The sequence below is a fragment of the Leptopilina heterotoma genome, unplaced genomic scaffold (assembly GCF_015476425.1).
Source record: "Leptopilina heterotoma isolate Lh14 unplaced genomic scaffold, ASM1547642v1 Lhet_14, whole genome shotgun sequence".
NCBI lineage: Eukaryota > Metazoa > Arthropoda > Insecta > Hymenoptera > Figitidae > Leptopilina > Leptopilina heterotoma.
The window spans coordinates 1,060,182-1,083,148 of record NW_025110859.1 but is presented as its reverse complement, the minus strand read 5'-3'; the positions used below and the strand labels follow the sequence as shown (position 1 = coordinate 1,083,148).

Genomic DNA, 22,967 nt, shown 5'->3' with positions numbered 1-22,967 from the left:
ATATAATATTTTCAATAACCGTCAATAGATGTCTCAGAATAACCCAAATTTTCACCCACAGTTCAACATTTCTCATTTCATTTTATTCGTCCAAGTTGATTAATGGTTGATTGTTTGATACCGCGATATAAACGGAAAAAAATCTAGTTTTTGTAGCTATTTTCTAAATAATGGATTATTAAATAGGTATATAATTCCCATCAACAAGAAAAGTGAAACATCATAAATAAAGAAACACAATTTTTCATTAAACATACTCATTAATATTGCATTTTTTTCTGTTCACAGAATGAGGCTGCCTATGTTGGTGTTTCTTCAATAAACGTCGGCAATTTGTGTCTGTGGCAGTTTTACGATTTTAAAACTGATAAAATAGTATTTACCTTGTAGATTGAATAAAGTGACGTGATTTTAGTGCTTTAAAATTTTGTGATTGTTCACATGAAGAATTGAAAACGACCTAACAAATCAATTTTTTTCTCTGTGTATACTCCTATAAATAAGAGAGAGAAAAAAAAATGGAAGGCAATGGAGATCAGCAGCCCGTTGTAAATGCAGAAACACCGACTCTAAATGAACAGGAACCCACCGAGGAGGGTATCGAAGAATCCGAAGAGTATTCCTTTGAGGGTGAAGAATACAGACATTTTGTTCCCCGAGGACGAGGTGGCTTTAGGTGACGATAAAATCATTATTTTTGCATGGTTATGTTTTTGTATTAAATGCCTCGATCAATTTTTGTCGTTATTTGCATGATAACATATCACGAGACGAGGATCGTTTCTTATTTGTTATTGCTGTCTAAAGTTTCTTGCTTCTTGTAATACGTTTTACTGTTTTCTTTTCTCCTTCTTTTTATTTTCATTTCTTTAAAGTAATTAATTATTCTTACAGTAATTATAAATATTTTTAGTCATTTTTGACTTGTGATTATTATTTGTAGCAATTTTTAACTTGTAATTACTGGGCTCGAACTAGGTCCGTAAATCCCGTAAAAGTCCGTTTTTTTAAAAAAAAAGGTCCGTAAAGTCCATAATTTGATTCAAAAATTATAAAAGTTCGTAAATTGTACAATATAATTTTGGATAATTTTAGAGAAATAACAAATGATTGTAAAAATTCAATTAGTATTTTTAAAAGTAATAAAATTCTTCGCAAAAATTCAATTATGTACAAAAATGTTTAAAAATTCTCATCAAAATTTCAATTATGTTTAGAAATTATTAAATTCTTCTCCGAAATTCAATTATTTTGAAAAATTTTTCTCAATTTAATTATTTTCAATATCTACTATTTTCATAAAATTTTCCAAAACAATTCAATTATTTAAAAAAAAATTTAATAAAATTCTACACAAACTTTTAATTATTTTTAAAAAATAAGAAAGATTTCACAAGAATTTCATTATTTACAAATTTTTTTATAAATTTCTTCGCAATCGTTCAATTATTTTCATAAATAATAAAATTTTTACGGGAATTCAATTATTTTCGTAAATAATAAAACTCATTGCAGAATTTCAATTATTTTTAATACATTTTTTAATCAAATTCCTGTAAGAAATTCTTAAAAATTTTATTAAAATTCGTTAAAAGAATTCAGTTATTTAAAAATTTATATAGATAAAATTCTTTATGAGAATTCAATATTAAGAAACATGCGATTATTCAATAAATTGTTATTTTTGTATTTAAATAATTGAATTCTAGTAGAATTTTCTCATAAACATTGATTTAAAAATGGATTTCAGTTAAAATTTTAGATTATAATTGAATTTTAAAAGTATTAGAGCGTAAATTTTTAAAAATAATTGAATTTTGAAAAAGTTTCAGATTAAAATCTTTGAAAATTTGAGATTTTCATATTTTTACAATTCTGTGGAATTAATTTTTTTTTTGAGAAACTTTAATTGTGGATTTTTTTGAAATTATTTAAAGTTTTTATTTTCTAATATATATTTAATTGAAGAATTTACGAATAATTGAAATTTTGTAAAATTGAATTATATTTAAACAAATGAATTAGAAAAATCTTAAAGAACTTTTTCAAAAATTATTAAAAATAATGGATTTATAGAAGATATTTAGTTAAAATCACGAAAAAAAATTCATTTTTGTAAAAGTTACCTACAGATTATTGCAAAAATTCAATTATTTTCATGATTAATAATATTCTTCGAAAAAATTAAATATTGTTCAAAAGTAATAAAATTCTTCTTAGGGATTCAATTATTTTCACAAATAATAAAACTCATTTCAGAATTTCAATTATTTTTAATACAATTTTAATCGAATTTCTCGAAAAATGTAATTATTCATAAAAATTTTATTAAAATTCTTTGATAGAATTCAATTATTTAAAAATTTGTTGATAACGATTCTTTATGGGAATTGAATTTTAAGAAATATTTAAATATTCAATAAATTATTTATTTTTGTATTTAAATAATTGATAATTCTCGTAAAATTTTCTAATAAAAATTTATTTAAAAATGAATTTCAGTTAAAATTTTAGATAATAATTGAATATTAAAAGCAATATAGTGTGAATTTTTAAAAATAATTGAATTTTGAAATTAACTTTTTTGAAAAAGTTTAATTGAATTTTTTTTAATATTATTTTCTAATATTTATTTAATTGAAGAATTTACGAATAATTAAAATTTCGTAAATTGAATATTGTAAACAAATGGATTTGAAAATTGTCAAAGAACTTTTTCAAAAATTATTTTAAAAAGTCGATTTAAAGAAGAATTTTAGTTAAAAATTCTTGTAAATATTAATTGAATTGATAATGATTTTATCACTCGGTGAAGAAATCGATCACTCCGAGTCGAAGACTCGGAGTTATCGATATCTTTATGTTTTATAGTTATGAAAAATTTAATTTATAGTTTTTTTAAGTAAAATTTTCTCTTATTTGACTCGGACTGGTTATATTTTTGTCAGTAATTGGTCCGAAAATGGTGCGTAATTTTTCATTTTTGGTCCGTAAAGTCCGTATTTTTAAATACTTATATTTCACTGGTTCGAGCCCTGTAATTATAATCATTTATTATCTATCCTGTAATTACAATTGTTGACTATTATTTATTTAATATTTATAATATTCTTTTAGTTAAAGAAATTACGACTTTATTGTTATTTTCCAAAGTAATAATACTACTTTCAGGGGTAGGGGTCGAGGTGGCTTTGATTTTTCAATGCGCGGCGGACCTCCGAGATTTAGAGGCAGGGGTTTCGGTCCACGACCAATGTTTCGAGGTCCCAATAATGGATATCCCTTTGAAGGTCCTCCACGTCCAAATTGCCCACCAGGACCTGCGGGTCCTCGGTTTCGGGGACCGCCACCCTTTGATCCAAATTGGGGCCCAATGGGTCCGCCGAATATGATGGGACCTCCGAATTTAATGGGCCCACCAGGAATGGTAAGTGGCTTTTTTTAAATATTCATTCTCAGGGTTGACACAAGTCAGAGGAAAGTCAGGAATTTTTATTAAAAGTACAGGAAAAAAATTTTATTTTTAAATGTCATGAGAAAATTCTGATCTACTTAATAAAATTTTCCAAAAGAATTCAATTATTTAAAAAAAAATTTATAAAATTCTACGCAAAGATTTAATTATTTTCATAAATAATAAAAATTTTATTTACAAATTTTTTATAAATTTTTCAGCAATAATTCTATTATTTTCAAAAGTAATAAAATTCTTCGCAAAAATTCAATTATGTTCAAAAATATTTTTAAAATTCTCGTTATAATTTCAGTTATCTTTTTAAACAATAAAATTCTTCTCTGACATTCAATTATTTTCAAGAATTTGAATAAAAGTCTTGTCAAAATTTCAAAAATTTTCCTCAATTCAATCATTTTAAATATCTACTATTTAAATAAAATTTTTCTACCTAAAACATTTTTTATAAAATTCCAGGCAAACATTAAATTATTTTCACAAATAATAAAAGATTCACAGGAATTGAATTATGATGTAGAAATTTTTCTTATAAATTTCTTTGCTATAATTCAATTATTTTCATAAATAATGAAATTTTTCACAAAGATTCAATTTTATATAAAAATAAGAAAATTCTTTTTAGGAATTCAATTATGTTCATAAATAATAAAACTCATCGCAGAATTTAATTATTTTTTATGCAATTTCAATTGAATTTCTCAAAAAATGTAATTATTCTTAAATTTTTTTTTTAAATTCGTCAAATGAATTCGATTTTAAGAAACATTCAGTTAATCAATAAATTATTTATTTTTGTATGGAAATAATTGAATTCTCGTAGAATTTTCTAATAAAAATTTATTTAAAAATGAATTTTAGTTAAAATGTTAGATTATAATTGAATATTAAAAGCATTATAGCGTGAACTTTTAGAAATATGTAATCGAATTTTGAAAAGGTTGCAAATTAAAATCTTTAAAAATTCCAATTTTTCATACTTTTAATAAACAATTCTGTAGAAATAATTTTGATTGAAAAAGTTTAATTGATATTTTTTTATTCCTCTTTATTTTTCAAAAAATCCCGACCCAAAATATTCTTTTCTTTTTAAATGAGACGTCTATCACGAATCAGAATATTCTTTGGTGTCAGGGAAAAAGTGAAAATTTTCTCTGGAAATCAGGGAAAAACAAAAATAAATTTTTGTCGCAACCCTGATTCTAAATCGTCTCCTATTGGAAAAGATAAATATTATTTTATTTTAGCCACCTCCACATATGATGAACGGTCCAATGGGAGCGGGAGCGGGACCATTTGGACCTCCGCCTGGAATGGGAGCACCAAACATGAATAACGTAAATTTCGCTATAATTAATTAGCAATTAAAATTAATTCGTTTTGGTTAATTTTGATTATTGGTTTGATTCAATTTATTTCTAGATTCCTGGACAACAACCACAACAGGCACAACAGCAAGCAAACATTCCAGGATTAGATTTAAATGGCGAAGTTTGGGTTGAAACGAAAACGACCGACGGTAAGAGTTATTATTACAATATAAGATCGAGAGAAACAACTTGGACGAAGCCAGAGGGTCCAAACGTTAAGGTTATGGGTCAAGACCAGGTAATTAAAAGTATATTTTGTCAAATGAATAGTAATAAATTGAAAAATTCAATTGAAACATAAATTAATTTCCAAAATTGAATTTCAGTTGGAGCAATTAGTGCACGGTGCGGCGAAGCAAACGACAACTACGACGACATCGGCGACAACGACAGTTACCCAAGGAAATGAAACGAGAACCGCTGCTGGAGGTGAAATGCCAGTTTCGAATAATACTGATGCAATGAATCAGTTGAGTACCGCTCCCCCTGGGACTGGTCCTCCGCCATCTCTCATCGACACTCCAGAGGTGACATCAACAACTGAAGTTTCTCAAGCGAACGGTACGGCTGCCAGTGTGACCGCTGCACCGGTTGTAAATACTCCTGCCGTAAACACAAATATGATGCAGCCACCGCCAAACATGGTTCCAATGCAGCACCGAATGCCAAATCAATTTGGTGGACCAATGTCCGCGCCGTTCGGTGCAGCTCCCTTTGGAATGCCACCTCCGGGATTTCAACCCTTTGGCGGCTATGGACCACCACAAGGAGGCTGGGGTAAATATTTTGCTTCTTTCACTCATATTATTCATTTTCTTTCAAAATTATTTTATTAACCGTTCTAAGTATGTATGACAAAAATGCTACCAATTAATTAATTTACAGGGTTGCGTAGCAACCTGGAAAACCTGGAAATGTCAGGGGATTTTATAAACCTTAAAAAAAACCTGGAAAAGTCAGGGAATTTTTATCGAAACCCTGGAAAATTGTTGCTTTCTAAAGTTATTGTGTTTATTCTTGAAATCTAATTTCAAAATTAATTCAATTTTAAAAGAACTGCGTTTACAATTTTCATAAGTAGATGAACTTTAAAAGATTTTGATTTAACATTTTGTAAAATTTCAATTTTAAATGAATTTAATTAGAAATATAAAATAACTTAGATTTAAAAAAAATTTTTTTTGACTTGTCTTATAAAAAATAATGGATTTATAGAAGAATTTTAATTAAAAACACTAAAACAAATTGAATTTTGAAGCAATTACAAATGATTGCAGAAATGCAATTATTTTCAAAAGTAGTAAAATTCTTCTCAACAATTCAATTATTTTCAAAAACTTTCCTTAATTCAATGATTTTTAATATCTACTAATTTAATAAAAGTTCCTAAAAGAATTCAATTAATTAAAAAAAAATTTTATAAAATTCTACGCAAATATTTAATTATTTTCGTAAATAATAAAAATTTCACATGAATTCAATTATTTACAAATTATTTTCATATATTATTTAATTATTTTCATAAATAATAACATTTTTTACAGGGATTCAATTATTTTTATAAAAAATAAAACTCAATGCTGAATTTCAATTATTTTTAATACAATTTTAATGGAATTCCTCGAAAAAAGTTATTATTCTTAAAAATTTTATTAAAATTTATCAAAGAAATTTAATTATTTTACTAGCATTTGCTACAATTTATTTATTAGAATTTATGTATTATTTTCAATACATTTTTAATTAAATTTCTTTAAAAAATAAAATTATTTTCAAAAATTTTAATGGAATTCTTTGCGTAGGGGAGGGTGGTCCCATACCGACCCCCTAAAGTGCAAAGGCTAAAAATGTGCCAAAAATGTGTTTCTTTGTCTTCGTCAAAATTTTTTTGAGTAAAGGAACTATTTTTCTATGTTTTCTGACGATTGCCGAGGTTTCTGATTGTCATTAATAAAAGATCTAAAGAAAAAGCGAAAATTTACGTTTTTAACTTTCTCAAAATGGGTGGTCCAAAACCGACCCCCATTTTTTTGGGGAAAATCTCAAGAATAATCAAGATATCAAATTCTTATAGTAATTAAAATAAAATTCAACAGTCTGTAATGAACTGTTAAATTATTTTGACTTCATTTAAATACATTTTTGGACCTTTTTCTGAACAAAAAGGTAAATAAATGAATCATTAGTAACTTTACTCTGAGATTATTTATGTCTTTAAGTTATGTTGACATAGTTAAACTTGAATTAATATTATTACTTTATTTAAATAAATTTTAAGGCCTTTTTTAAAATGATAATAAATATAAATTGTTAAACAGTGTCTAAATTTCCAATATAATAGCAGCAATGGTTTTGCCTGTTTTAATTTTCGCCCTATTTCTAGTAAAATATATACGAATTTTGTTATTAATTCTTTTTCGTTTTCGTACTTAACTGCTTCCAAAGATGTCGAAAAGTACACCTTTTCTTAATTCATATCGCCTTGTCAAGAACATTTTACAACCGACAATGAATAAAATATTTAACCAAAAGAGAATTAAAGTTAAGTAATAAGTGCTGTGATTGTTAGTAAAATATTTTATAAATTCCTAAAAAATAAAAGTAAATATGCAAAACCTATCCTCACTTCATGTGACCAACAAGGAAGAAGAGAATTATCAATTACAATGTAAAAATATGGGGTTCGGTTTCGGACCACCCCCACTATTTTCACAAAATGTTTTGCCAATCACTTATATCAGTGGAATTAATTTAATTTGAATGTTGTACGTTGAAGTTAAGGTCATGTACAATCAAAATTAATTTCATAAAAATTTTCCTGTATTCAAAAAACACTGTTAGCTCGAATTCCGTATAGGTCAAAAATTAATTTAAACAATGCTAAAATCTAATATTGCTTGAATCTTCAAAATGAAATCAAACGCATTGATAAAACTTGTGGCCCAGTTGTTGGTGTTGTGAAAGTGTTCGACTGATGGTACTGACGATTTTTTTAGTGGTACCATCTTCAAGAAACATAAGGGGGTCGGTATGGTACGAGGGGTCGGTATGGGACCACCTTCCCCTAACAATTCAATTTTTTTAAAAATAATTTTAAAATAATTCTTCGCAGAAATCCAATTATGTTTAAAAATTTACAAAAATTCTCGTGAAAATTTCAATTATCTTTATAAGTAATAAAATTTTCCTCGGAAATTCAATTATTTTCAGAACTTTTAATAAAATTTTTGTCAGAATATCAATTATTCTTAATACAATTTTCATCAAATTTCTCGAAAAATTGATCAAATTCTTTATGAAAATTCAATTGTTTAATAAAATATTTATTTTTATAGTTAAATATTTGAATTTTCGTAGAATTTTCTAATAAATATTGATTTGAAAAATGAATTTCAAATTAAAATCTTTGAAAATTTGAACTTTTCATACTTTTAATTAAGAATACTGTAGAATTAATTTTTCTCAAAATGTTCAATGGAAATTTTTTTTAATTATAATGGTTTCGTGATAGACGTCTCATTTAAAAAGAAAAGAATATTTTGAGTCGAGATTTTTTGGTAAATATAGAGAAATGCTCTGGGACCAGCGGTCCTCTCGAAATTTATAAAAATTTTGATAAATAATTATTGAAAAAAATTGTTGAAATATACGGAAAAAGGGGATTATGAACGGTTTGGTATCGCGGTCTCATTTTGAGAGGATAAAATATTTCGGGTTCATATTTGGAGGGGTGATAGAGGAAGACTCTCCGAGGAGCGGCCCTCTCCGTTTTTGCAATAATTTTGCGAGGAAATTATTTTATTAACGATTGAAAGTGGAGTAATTTGAGGTTGAGACATTTCCTTAGTTCAAGTCGCGACCACTTCCAAGAATTGGCGCCACCTCCTTGACCACTGACACATAGATCCACTTGTCTGTGTGCTCGCCGCCATATTGTCTCTCACTTTCGCCCCTTTCGCCAAAAATACAACTTTTGTAATTTCGTTTTTCAATATTTATTTCAAAAATTACTTGCAAATTTCGAGAATATTCTTTATCATTATGAATTCCTCTAATTATCATGATAAATCGGAACTAAATATCTTTAATTATTTAGGAATGAGACGACACGCGGGAAAACACTTTTTGGGCTCGATTTTCCTGGATGTCCTTAAAGAAGAATTTTAGTTGAAAATTGTAAAAATGAATAATTGTAATGATGACAATAATTTTTGAAGAAGTTACAGTAACAAAGTAGCAAGTTTTAATTATTATAAAACATGAAGAAAGCGATCACACCGAGTCGAAGACTCGGAGTGATCGATATCTTCATATTTTATAATAATATTCTTACTTGTTATTGAATTAAAAATTTTTGAATATTTTAATTTCTAAATTAAAAAAGATAATGATTAAATATTTATTTAAAAATGAAGTTATTGATGTTTTCGAATAATTTTCATTTTAAAAACCTGAAAAACCTGGAAAAGTCAGGGAATTTGAAAAGAGCAAAAGCGTGGCAACCCTGATTTATCAATTTTAATCAACTTTAGTTGTTCTCTATTGTCGCTGTTATTATTTAATTATTTAAAGTAATTAAACGATAACTTTACTATTTTCTGCAGGCATGCCTCAAATGCCGCATAGCGTTATGCAACCACAAGTTCCTGCCGAGGACCCTGCAATTATAGCACAAATCGATGCTGAATTGGTAGCCGCAGCTATGCTCTGGACGGAGCATCGAGCACCAGATGGTCGACTTTATTATTATAATAGCAAAGCTGGAGAATCCGTGTGGGAGAAGCCGCAAGCATTGAAAGACTTTGAAAGTGAGTTTCTTCTTATTTACAATTCTTTTAGTCATTTTAATTTTTCACTTATATTTAATTATTATGAATAAATATTCAGTATTTTTTCAATTCAAATCCTTTTTTTGTTCATTTAATTAAAAAAATATCTTTCTTTGTTGACAGATGCCAAAACGGCAGCAAGGCAAAAAAATGAGGAGATACCAGGTTCATCAGCAGTGACAAATAACTCCTCATCTGTGACAACATCTGCCTCTAGTATCAGTGCAACAGACTCAACGGGTCAAGAAATGTCTGCCGATAATACTCAAGAATCCAAAGAACACACAAAAGACACAGAAGGCGGAAAAATGAAAAAGGAAGAAACTCCCAAAGAAACAAAACCTCTAGATAAATCGAGACCAATTTCTAGTACACCCGTTCCTGGTACACCTTGGTTAGTTACTCATATAACTAAATAACAGATTTGTTATTTTTTTTGTCATTGTTTCTTTATTATTTTCAATTAAAGAAATTCTAATTTTTTTATTTTTATTTCTTTTATTCTTCTGTATTAATTAAATATTTGTCTATTCGTTCATCAGGTGCGTGGTTTGGACGGGCGACGGCCGTGTCTTCTTCTACAATCCTTCGTCGAGAATTTCAGTTTGGGAAAGACCGGAGGACCTCATAGGACGTGCAGATGTCGAGAAGATGGTTTCCAATCCACCGGAAGCGCTGGCAACTATCAAGAAAGCAAGGCAATCTGATTCGAGTGAAAGCAGCGACGAGGACCAGCCACCTCCTATTAAGAAAGCGAAACAGGAGGAACCCAAAGGTATACTTAACAATAATTAACAATAATTAAATTAATAAAAATTGAATTTGATTTTGTCAATTTTGAAAATAATTTCTTTAGCTGCCGCCGCTGCTGCTGCCACTACCACAACTGTTGTTAAAGAAGAAGAAGAAAAGGAGAAGAAGACTATTGACATTGGAAAGGAGGCTGCTATCGAGGCGGAAGTTAGGGCAGCGAGAGAAAGAGCTATCGTCCCTCTGGAAACCAGAATAAAATCCTTTAAGGACATGTTGGCCGAGAAAGATGTAATTTCCTTAGCTATTTGTTCAATTTTTTTTTAGATAATAGACTCTATTTATTTTACTATCTGTTTAGTATTCATTTTATAAAGAAAATAATTTTTTGATGATATTTTTGATCTAAAAATAATTTCACTCTCCAGGTATCTGCGTTTAGCACATGGGAAAAGGAGTTGCACAAAATCGTTTTCGATCCTCGGTATCTACTGCTCACCTCCAAGGAAAGGAAGCAAGTGTTCGAGAAGTACGTGAAGGAGAGGGCTGAGGAAGAGCGACGAGAGAAGAGGAATAAAATGAAGGAACGGAAGGACCAATTCCAAAAGCTTCTCGAGGAGGCAGGACTTCATGGAAAGTGAGTTGAAATTTATAATACTTTTTTCTTCTAATCCAACAAATAGTAAATTTAACTCAAATTAATTAATTAAATTAATGGCATTAGTTCAATTAAGCAGTTTTGATTTTTAGTCTCTAGTTTTCAGTCTTTAAATTAAACAATTTCCAATTTAAAATTAATTTAAATTATTTAGTACTTGATTTAATACTCAACAAAATCTATATTAATAATCGTTGTATTCCGGTAATCTGTTTGCAGTTTGAAGTTAGTTACTGTTTGCTTTTTTGTTTTCTAACTTTTTTCAAAATTTCCTTTTTAAATATTTTCAATTTTAAAATGAGTAGGATATTGAAAATCATTGAATTCTTGATAAAAGAATTTTATCAGAAAATTTGAGAATAATTGAATTTCTCCGAGGAATTTTATTATTTATGAAAATAATTGAATTCTTGCGAAGAATTTTATCAAAAAATTTGAGAATAATTGAATTTCTTCGCAGAATTTTATTATTTATGGAAATAATTGAATTCTTGCAAAGAGTTTTATTAAAATTTTTGAAAATCCTAATTAAATACTTTTGAAGAATTTCTTTCAATTTATTTTAAATATATGGAGTTTCTTCAATAATTTTAATTCAAAATTTTTACAGTAATTGAATTTTGTAAACCATTTCTTTCAAGTTTTTAAAATAATCATGTTTTTTAATAATTGAAATTAAACAATTAAATTATTGAATTTTTTTTAATTTTTAGAAAATAATTAACATCTTTTTAGAATTTTATTACAATTTTCTAAAATAATTTTAATAGAAATTTAAAAAAAAATTTAATTGTTTCGAAGAATTTATTAAAGTTTTAGAAAATAATTGAATTCTTGTGAAAAATTTTATAACGAATTAAGAAAAACATTGAATTCTTTCGTGAAACTTTATTGAATGTAATTGAAAATAATTGAATTTTTGCAAAGATTTTACTATATTTAATACAATAATTTAATTGTGAAAGATTAATTAAAATTTTTAAAAATAATTGAATTCTTTCGTGAAATTTTATTAAAATTAAAAAAAATAATTGAATTCTTTCGTGAAATTTTATTGAAAATTTTAAAAAAATTGGATTTTTTCATGAAATATTTTTAAAATTGTATTAAAAATAGTTAAATTGTTTCGAAGGATTTTTAAAAATTTTAGAAAATAATTGAATTCTTTTGAAAAATGTTATAACGAATTAAGAAAAAGATGAATTTTTTCTTGAAATTCTTTTAAAAATTTGTAAAAAATTGAATTTTGGCAAAAAATTTTACTATTTATAAAAATAATTGAATTCTTCCGAAGTATGTTATTATTTATGAAAATAATTAAATTAATTTTGTACTTAATAAGTGAATTTTATAATTTTGATTATAAAATTATTCAAATATTTATAATTCAAAATTTTTAATTTTATAATTTGCATAATAATATAAGAAATTGAATATCTCGTTTCACGCGTAACATTTGCTAGTATATTTAATATTTAACAAAATTTTTTTACAAAAAAAATTTTTTTTTTAAATATTAAATAAAATTAATATTTTATTGATTTAGTATTTTTTATTTATTATTTTATATTTTTATGTTACTCTCGAAACGCGATATGCAAGTTATTATTATTATTATGTAAATTAAAAATTTTTTTATTTTCAAGTAGTAAATTTCAATTTTTGAATAGTGTCAGATTAAAAATTTTTTAAATTCACTTATTAAGTACATAATTAATTATTATTGTTTATTATTAATCAAAAATTTTAATGAAATTCTTCGCAAGCATTCAATTATTTTCATAAAAAATAATAACATTCGTCGGAAGAATTCAATTACTTTTATAAATAGTAAAATTCTTTGAAACGATTCAATTATTTTTAAAAATAGTAAAATTTTTCTCAAGAATTAAATTTTTTTTATAAATAAAAAAATTTTTCAATTCAATTATTTTTAATACAATTTTTATAAAATTTCTCGAAAGGATTAATTTATTTTAAAAAATTGTAATAAAATTTGTCACATACACACAAAAAAACATAAAGAAATATGTGCTACAAAAAAAAGATTCTTTGAAAAATTCAATTATTCTCAAAATTTTAATACTATTCCTTGAAATGTATTTAATTTAAAAATTGAAAACAAAAAGAAAAAATATTTAAATAGTTAGGAAACAAAAAAGCAAATAACAACTAACATACTTCAAACTATGAACAGATTACCGGAATACAACGATTATTAATAAAGAAGATGATTTATTATTATTATTATAATATTTATAATGAAAATATTTATTAAAAAATCCTTTTGTTTAACAGATCATCGTTTAGTGATTTCGCTCAAAAGCACGGGCGCGATGACAGATTTAAAAACGTCGAAAAAATGCGGGAACGGGAAAGTCTTTTCAACGAATACATTCTCGAAGTGCGAAAACGAGAAAAGGAGGAGAAAACAGCAAAACGAGAGCAGGTATGTTTAATTCTTTGCAAAAATTAAACGATACATAATTATCATTATTTTCAGCTGTTAATGAAAGAAATTTTTTTTTTTTTACTGAAAATCAATGTAGGCAGAAACGAGTTTTTGAAAATTTACTAACAAATAGTTTTTGTTTTATAAATTTTTGCTCCCTCATAAGGAAGCTTTGTATTTTCGATTGCAATTTATAAATCACTCTTACAGTTCAAAAAGAGTAAATTGAAACAATTTAAGAAAAAATTTGAAAGAACTAGAAATTAGAAAAAAATGAAATTAGAAATACTGATTAATATTTGTCTTGTTTTCTGCTTATTACGATGTTGGGTGAGCATACGATAAAGGTGGTACCAGCTCGATGTCTATTGCGCACCCAGTTTGTGCTCTGCATGCACACATAACAACATAATTATAACATAATAATAATTCTTCAAAAATAAAATAGTTTCTAATATGGCATTAAGTTAGGTGACAAAAAAAACTTTTAAGCTAATTTTTGAGTCTCTGCCTATATTTTAATATTCTATTTTCACAAAAACCAAAAACTGGAAAATTTTTCTCACCAACTGAACATTTCAAAATAGGCAGCGTCTCAAAATAAATATTTGTAACCACTTTTCTTTTCAGCTATAATAAAAAAAAACACTTTCTTTACAGATTTTGTAGGTATGTTTATTATTTTGTTCAACTTGTACGATCTTGTAATTCGTTTATGAAATCTCTAATAATCATAATCGATGAAGGACACGAAACAATTGGAGAATGTTTACAATAAATATTCTCCCCGTTCCTGAAATAGATTTTCTCGTTATATATATATATATATACATTATAAAAGAATGAATAAAAATTACTTTTTTTAAATTAAAAAAAAAAAGAAAATAATTGATAGCTCTTTAAAATAAATTAACTAATGAAAAAAAGTAAAATAAATAAATTAAAACTGGAGGGAGAAAGAGAGATAGATGATGAGAAAATAAAAATTAGTATGTGACGGTTCCTTGTGTACTTATGTGTTCTGAACTCTCCACTTCAGTCAGGAGGCAGGCAGGACAGGTTCCGTATGTGGAGTGGCTTGGTTCTGAAGCTGGTTGGTGGCATGGATGATGTCATCTACCATCCCCACCTACACTGCGTGGCACAGTTGGCACACCCTCGCGCGCCGCATTCTTTACTCCAAAGCAGAGTCATGAGAATGAACGAACTCGGTATTTGTATATTACTCGTAATCCTCGTTACTTGACAAACAAACAAAAAAAAAAATAACTATTTCCCAAAAAAAAAAATTTTTAAATTAAATATAAAAATTTCTTTTCAAAAAAAAGTTAAAGTCTCTTTGGGAAAAATATGAGTAGAGTTCTCTTGCAATCGTTGAAAATGCAGACGAGCCCTGAGGTAGTACTAGTAACGAATCCTATCGTAGAGCTTTTTTTTAATCGGCGATTTTTACAAAAACGCCACCACAGAGCTTTTTTTATATTATCCATGCGACGATGTAAGAAAAAGAAATTTCAAATTGCAATCTTTATCAAAAGCATTAGTCAACCTGAATTCAAAATTCTTTCAAAAATAAAAGTAAAACGAAATATTAAAAGTAAACTCCGAATTTCTTTAAATGAAAATAAAATTATTTTTTTTCATAGGTAATCAATAATGTCAGCTTGAAAAATTAAAAAACATTTTTATAAATTATTAAAAAATGTATAAATCTAATTAATCAGTTTGATTCAATTAAAAAGAATTCTTAGAATCAGTTTTAATTGAAGAGAAAGTATATTGTAATATTAGGGGCCGTACACATAATACGTCACGCGATTTTTGACCCTTTTTAACCCCTCCCTCCCCCTATGTCACACTTCGTCACAAATCTTGAACCCCCCCCTCCCCCTACGTCACGTCACACACGTAAATTTCACTGTAAATTTTATACATTGGACAATATATATTATATCTTACACTCTAAATTATTGAATCGCAGTTAAAAATACCTGATTTAGAAGCAAAAAGTCAGTCACTAATTCAAATAGTAATATTTTTTTTTTGACAATTAGTTGAAAATAACTGATGTTTCAATACAATTGTTTTTGATTGATTCAATTAGTCATGTTCAACTACCTACATAGCACCGAAACTTTCCTAAAAATTTACTAAAGATTTACTCGCAAGCTTTGAAATATCTAAATGCAAAGTTTAGTGAAAATTGTGTAAAGATTTAAATATCCCACTTCAATAAATGTTTAGCGCGAAACTTTCCTGAAAACTTAAGTTAAATTTTCAGGAAAATTTTCACGAAAGTATAGTCGAAAATGCAATTCAAATGTTCAGGAAAGTTTCAAGCTATATTTTTAAGAAAATTTGACGATAGACATTTATTGGAGTGAGAAATTTAAATCTTTACACAATTTTAAAATAAACTTTGCAAGTAAATTTTTCGAATTATGCAAGCAAATCATTAATATACAATATTTAGAAAAATTTCGGTGTTTTGTGGATAATTTTTCAGTTATTTTTAACTGATTCAGAAGCAAAAAGTCAGTCACTACTGATTGTCAGCTAAAACCATGATTTTTAACTGATTCAAATTAAGAGAATATATTATTTATCATATTATATTATAAATAATAAACCAATAGATGTTAAATAGGTACATAACAGATATTAAATAGTTTAAAGCATTTTTAACTTGTTTTATTTAGAAAAAGTGACATTGTCACATATAATTTCTTATAAATCTTTGAATTTAAAAGATTGTGACGTAACACATGAGTTCACCCCCCCCCCCCTCCCCCATGTCACACTTAGTCACAATTCTCAAACCCCCTCCCTCCCCCTAGACGCGTGACGTATTATGTGTACGGCCCCTTACATTATGTTAAGTAATTGATTTTTTAATAATAATAATAGTAATAATAATAATAATAATAATAATAATAATAATAATAATAATAAGGGGCCGTACACATAATACGTCACGCGATTTTTGACCCTTTTTAACCCCTCCCTCCCCCTATGTCACACTTCGTCACAAACCTTGAACCCCCCCTCCCCCTATAACTTCACGTCACACACGTAAATTTTAATGTGAATTTTATATATTTGACATTATATATTATATCCTACACTCAAAATTATTGAATCAGTTAAAAATATTTTTTTCTGACAATTAGTTAAAAATAACTGATGTTTCAATACAATTTTTTTTGATTGATTCATTTAGTCACGTTTAACTACCTACATATCACCGAAACTTTCCTAAAAATTTATTAAAGATTTACTCGCAAGCTTCGAAATATTTAAATGCAAAGTTTAGTGAAAATTGTGTAAAGATTTAAATATCCCACTTCAATAAATGTTTAACGCGAAACTTTCCTGAAAATATTCACGAAATTATAGTCGAAAATGTAATTAAAATGTTCAGGAATGTTTCAAGCTATATTTTTAAGAAAATTTGACGATAAACATTTATTGTAGTAAAAAATTTAAATCTTTACACAATTTTAACTAAACTTTGCAAGTAAATTTTTCGAAGTATGCAAGCAAATTTAATACATATTTAGAAAAGTTTCGGTGTTTTGTGGATAATTTTTCAGTTATTTTTTTAACTGATTCAGAAGCAAAAAGTCAGTCACTGCTGATTGTCAGTTAAAACCAAGATTTTTAACTGATTCAAATTAAGAGAATATATTATTTATCATATTATATTATAAATAATAAACCAATAGATGTTAAATAGGTACATAATAGATATTAAATAGTTTAAAGCATTTTTAACTTGTTTTATTTAGAAAAAGTGACATTGTCACATATAATTTCTTATAATCTTTGAATTTAAAAGATTGTGACGTAACACATGAGTTCACCCCCCCTCCCCCATGTCACACTTAGTCACAATTCTCAGACCCCCTCCCTCCCCCTAGCCGCGTGACATATTATGTGTACGGCCCCTTAATAATAATAATATTATTATTATTATTGTTATTATTATTAATGGAGAAAAGGGCTTAGACTGTATACAGAAATGTTCATTAATGCTTTTGATTATTGCTTTAATTTGATAAAAAAATGTTCTTATTTTAATCCTCCAGATTCTTAATTTTTTTACGTGTCAGTAAAAATGATTTTTTTTGACATTTTTTTTCGATAATTAGTATGCCAAATTGACTAATTAATTAATAAATTTGCTTATTATTAAAGTTTCTAATTAATAAAGTTGCCAATTAATAAAATTTCTAATTAAAAAATTTGCTACTTCATAAATTTGCCAATTAATAAATTTTCCAAGAAGTAAATTTTATAATTAGTAAATATTCTAATTAATAAATTTTTCAATTAGTAAATTTTTTAATTAATCAAGTTGTTAATTAATAAAAGTTCTAATTAATAAATTTGCTACTTCATAAATTTTCCAAGTAGTAAATTTTCTAATTAGTAAATGATGCTCCGGATTTTAAAAGGGCACTTTCAGCATTGATTTTAAATTGTAAGCGTGCCCTTTTAAGATCCGGAGCCTCAAATATTCTAATTGATAAATTTTGCAACTAGTACATTTTTTAATTAGTAAATATTTTAATTCATAAAACTTCTAATTAACGAATTTGCTAATTAATAAATTTTCCAACTAGCAAATTTTTTGGTTAGTAAATATTCTAATTGATAAATTTTCCTACTAGTAAATTTTTTAAATAGTAAATATTTTAATTCATAAATTTGTTAATTAATAAAGTTTGTAATCAACGAATTTACTACTTTATAAATTTGCTAATTAATAAATTTTCCAAATATTAAATTTTTTAGTTAGTAAATATTCTAATTAATAAATTTGCTAATTAATAAATTTTTCTATTAGTGAATTTTCTAATTAGTGAATTTTCCAATTACCTTGTGGATTTTTTAATTAGTAAATTTTCTAATTAATAAATTTCCTAATTATTAAAATTTCTAATTACCTAATAAATTTGTTAATTTAGAAAAAATATATTAATCCTTCAGCAAACTTATTAAGTACTCGACAAATTTATTGACTATTTAATTATTAACAAATTTATTACTTAATTAATAAATTTATTATTACATTAACAAATTCATTATTTACTTAAATTGTTGTCTTGTCTATATTTATACTTTGTATAAATTAAAATTTATACTTAACTTTTGATTTATATTTGTTAATTTATTGTACTTACTGCTTTTAAATTTAAATACAGTTGGAACTTTTTATCAAATGAAATTAATTTTTTATTACAATTTTAGTCCATTTAGTTATAGAATCAATTTTTTCACCATTATCTGAAATGCTTATAATTTTTTTTACAATATAAACTCACAATATTACAAATACCATAAAAATTTTGATTTTTAAATAAATGTTTAATATAAATAAATATCTGTCTTAATAATTATGGAATAATTCTAGTTAATTATGATAGGAAAATATTTTTGCAAATTGGATATTATTATCAGTAAAATTATTGTTCATTAAAATTAATATCACTTTTATCCATTCGGAGAAATAATTTTGTGTTTTAATTTTTCTTTCTAAATTGTTTTACATATAAATATTTAGAATTAAATCAATTTTGAAATCTTGTTTTCTTGAAATTTTTATATTAAAACATCTTGTGTAAAAAATTCTTTTTTTGAAATTCTCAAAAAAATCTTTAAAAATTGTACTTAAAAATCGTACATGTTGAGTTATTTTTTAAAATAAAACTTATTACAAAATTTGTTTCTTGTTTTAAAATATAAAAAAAATTTTTTTTTTGTAAAATGAAACAATCGAAAGTAAAACTCTGAAGATGACTTTTTCTTTTTAACATAATTATAAATATTGAGGATATATGAGAAGTATTGGTTTTCACAAAACGAATTTTAGATTCTAATTATTATACCCAAAAATGCAAATATGTCTCACTCTTTTATAATAATTAAAGTACTAACAATATTTTTATTTTCAGTGGAGAGAGCTGTTAAAAAAATCATTTTTATTCACTAATTCGAATCGTTGTTAATAATTTTTGTTTTCTTTGACCTAATGAAAATTTTCTGCAACAAAATAATAAATAAAAAAAAATACAAATTAAAAATTAACGACGATTCGTGATTATTTTTTACAGCATGTAATTGGTGTATTTTTTCAGCAATCACGACTCACGAGCAGCTTATTTTCTATATAAAATTATCTAATTATTATAACTTTTTCCAATCTGAATACAATTTATTCTTATGGTATAAATTTTCCACAAAAAGGAATAAAATTTTTTTGTTTTTAAATTTTGAAAAGAGAACAAAAAAAATAGATTGCGAGAGTTATTATTAATTAGAATGACAAAAATAATTATGTGCATGAAGAATGAGCTGCCAAATTTTCAAAATCACAAAGAGAAAAAATTTAATATTTCTATTTTTACTAGTTGATAAGTTAAATGATTATTAATTCATTATTAATATTGACACTTTGGTTGCATCTATTTCAGGTTAAAAAGGATTTCATATCATTGCTGAAAGAGCACAAAGACATTGACAGACATTCGCATTGGAGTGACTGTAAGAAAAAATTAGAGTCCGATTGGCGATACAGGTGCGTAGATTCAGCGAGCGCTCGGGAAGATTGGTTTCGTGATTTTATTCGTAATTTGAAGGAAGAACGTAAAAAGGAGAAAGACAAGGACAAAGATCATCGTCATCGGGAGAAGGATCATCATAAATCGGATAAACGAGATCGCGAGAAGAAGGACGAGAAGTATAAGGAAAAATCGTCAAAGGACCGAAGTGATAAAGACGCGCCCAAGGAAAAGAGACAGAAAAAGGATGTGAATAATGAGGAAAATGGAAAGGAAAAAATTGAGGTCTCAATGGAGAAGGAAGTCGGCGAAATTGACGATGTCGAGGAGAAAATTTCACGAAAGGACATTGAGGTAGGCTTCAAAATTTTTTCATTTTTTCTTATTTATTCTTGTACAATTGTTTATTTATTTAAATTTAATTCCATTTTATTTATTCGAAATTTCGAGAAAAAAAGGAAATAAATTTAAGTTTATAATTAATTTGGTAATAATTTTGTATTTAAAAAATACGTCAATATTTTTAGAAAGAGGAAATGGAGGGATTCTCCGATTCGGAAGAAGATCGTGAGAAACAGAAAAGGGAGAAGGAGAGAAGAGCCGAGGCAAGTCTTCGAGAAAGAGAACGAGAAGTGCAACGAACTTTGGCAACTCATCTCAGAGATCGTGATAAGGAAAGACAACATCATCGACACGCCGAAGCCGTTCAGCATTTTAGCGCCTTGCTCGCCGATTTGGTAATTTCCTCCTTTCCTTTTTTTTGCCTCTTCATTTTATTGATTTACATGTTAAAAAAATCGAATCTACAAACAAGAGAAATCTTTTTTATTTCGATCATAAATTTTTATTCTATTAATTTAAAAAATATAAAGTAAAATGTAAAATCATCATAAAGAACTATAGAAGAGAAACAAATTTCTTTTTTCGAGAAGAAAATTAATGAAATTAAAAAAACAGGTTCGAAATGGAGACCTCGCGTGGAGGGAGGCGAAACGTCAATTGAGAAAGGATCATCGTTGGGAGCTTGCCGAAAGTTTAGATCGCGAAGAAAAGGAGAGATTATTCATCGAACACATTGAGCAGCTTGGACGCAAGAAACGAGATAAATTCAGAGAAGTACTTGACGAAATATGGTCGTCCTCAGAGTTTCCTGTTTCCTCTGAACTCACAGCCTCTTGGAAGGAGATAAAAAAACTCTTAAAGGATGATCCGCGATACATAAAATTTTCCTCGAGCGATAGGGTAATGTAAATTCCTTCCAACTATTTTTTTAATTTAAAAAAAACATTCAAATTCTATCGAACTTTGAAAAAAAACTAAATCTATCAAATTACCTCGCAAAACTAATCTCCGAATATTTATTTCAGAAATGCGAAAAGGAATTCAAAGAATACATTAAGGATAAACTCGTAGCTGCCAAAGCCGATTTTCGAGAACTTTTGCAGGTAATTAAAAAAATATTTAGAAGAATTTAGATCCTTTTAGAATATTTAGAGTATTTTTAGAATGTTTTTACAACTTTTTTAGAAGAAACTTTAATGAAAATTTTTTTTTCATGCAGGAGACAAAATTAATTACCGACAAGACGCACAAAAAGGTCCAGGAAAATCGAGCCTACTTATTGGAAATTGAGGAGATCCTGCGAAAGGATAAAAGATTTCTTGTTTTGGAAGCGACAGCATCGGAACGTACCCGACTTTTAATGGGTTATCTCGAGGAATTGGAACGTCGAGGACCACCACCGCCACCCACAGCATCCGAACCCTCTAGAAGGCCTACTGCAAAGTAAAAAGTTTTTCTTAATTTAATAAAAAACATCTACATTTAATTATTTTTTAAAATTCTAATTCACTTCTCTTTATTTTCTCTTTATAGTTAAACCAGTCTTTTAGATAAGGATCCCTAGTTTTTTTCGTGGGAGAAATATAAAAATGAAGTAAATAAATTTACTTTAACATAATCTAGTTAAGATTAAAACAAAAATTTTCAGTAAAACCACTATTTCTACGTGACTGTCACATGTAATTCTAGGATTTAATAAAAGAAAAAAGAAACAAGACCCAAGTTCTTCAAAAACAAACAAACACACTACTTCGTGAACGACTGACCAATCTCGCACCATCGACCATTCTTCAAGAAAAAAAGTATTTTCTAAAGGTAATCGCAACGATTTCAGCACGTGTTTACGAATTTATAATTAAATTTCTTTAATTTTTTTTCCTACTCATCAATAATTTGAGTAATAACTTTATTGAAGCTCTTTGGGAATTGAATTAAATATCCAATTATTATTAATTGAATAAATTATTATATTTATTTATAGACTTTCTCGCATGTTTTGAATTTTCATAATTGTTTTCTTTTAAAGAAAGAGTGAAAAACAAATGAAAAAATTTGTTATTTTATTAATTTGATGAATTTTTATTTGTAACGTGAGCTTCAAATGCGAGTTATTAAATAATTTATTGTTTTGAGAAATGTGTTATGGTTCTTTTATTATAAAATGAGAGGAAAAAAGTGGCATAAACCAAAGAACTGGGATACATTTAAACAAAATTCCAAAGTGCAGTGTTTAAAAAAAATTCACTTATTTCTGATTCAATGAGACTATAATAAAAGACTTTATATTTACGATCTGAACTATTAACCGCATTGAATCAAATTTAAACGAGTGTATATGTAAGTTAGTGCAAAAAACAAAACGAAACATTTGTATGTGGAATTCTTTAGTTACAGAAAAGTTATAAGTACATAAATACTTTGTTGAAACATTTTTCATGTGTCATTAATCGCCTCGATTTTTTTTTCATTCAAATTTCTCACTCCTTGCGATTAAAAAATTGAATCATTTTATTTCGATTTAAAGTTCTTTT

General features: G+C 26.4%; 1 protein-coding gene across 3 annotated transcripts; it reads left to right on the top strand.

The window, feature by feature from the left end:
* The first annotated feature begins 38 nt into the window (after positions 1–38).
* On the top strand, positions 39–22,867 carry LOC122497998 (transcription elongation regulator 1-like). Of its 3 annotated transcripts, XR_006301187.1 has the most exons (19): positions 39–186; positions 289–676; positions 3,172–3,427; positions 4,720–4,809; positions 4,895–5,080; positions 5,169–5,619; positions 9,447–9,650; positions 9,795–10,065; positions 10,214–10,446; positions 10,528–10,712; positions 10,850–11,058; positions 13,378–13,528; positions 20,008–20,448; positions 20,622–20,831; positions 21,052–21,336; positions 21,462–21,539; positions 21,656–21,879; positions 21,970–22,030; positions 22,126–22,867. XR_006301187.1 is itself a non-coding variant. In XM_043605474.1 (18 exons), exons 2-18 carry the CDS (start codon positions 519–521, stop codon positions 21,971–21,973), a joined length of 3,630 nt encoding a protein of 1,209 aa, XP_043461409.1. In that variant the 5' UTR covers positions 39–186; positions 289–518; the 3' UTR covers positions 21,974–22,867. The 3 variants fall into 3 exon arrangements, 2 of the variants coding, with proteins under 2 accessions (XP_043461409.1, XP_043461407.1); XM_043605474.1 differs by having other exon boundaries at positions 3,178–3,427; positions 21,970–22,867; XM_043605472.1 differs by having other exon boundaries at positions 40–186; positions 21,970–22,867.
* The last annotated feature ends 100 nt before the right edge of the window (positions 22,868–22,967 follow it).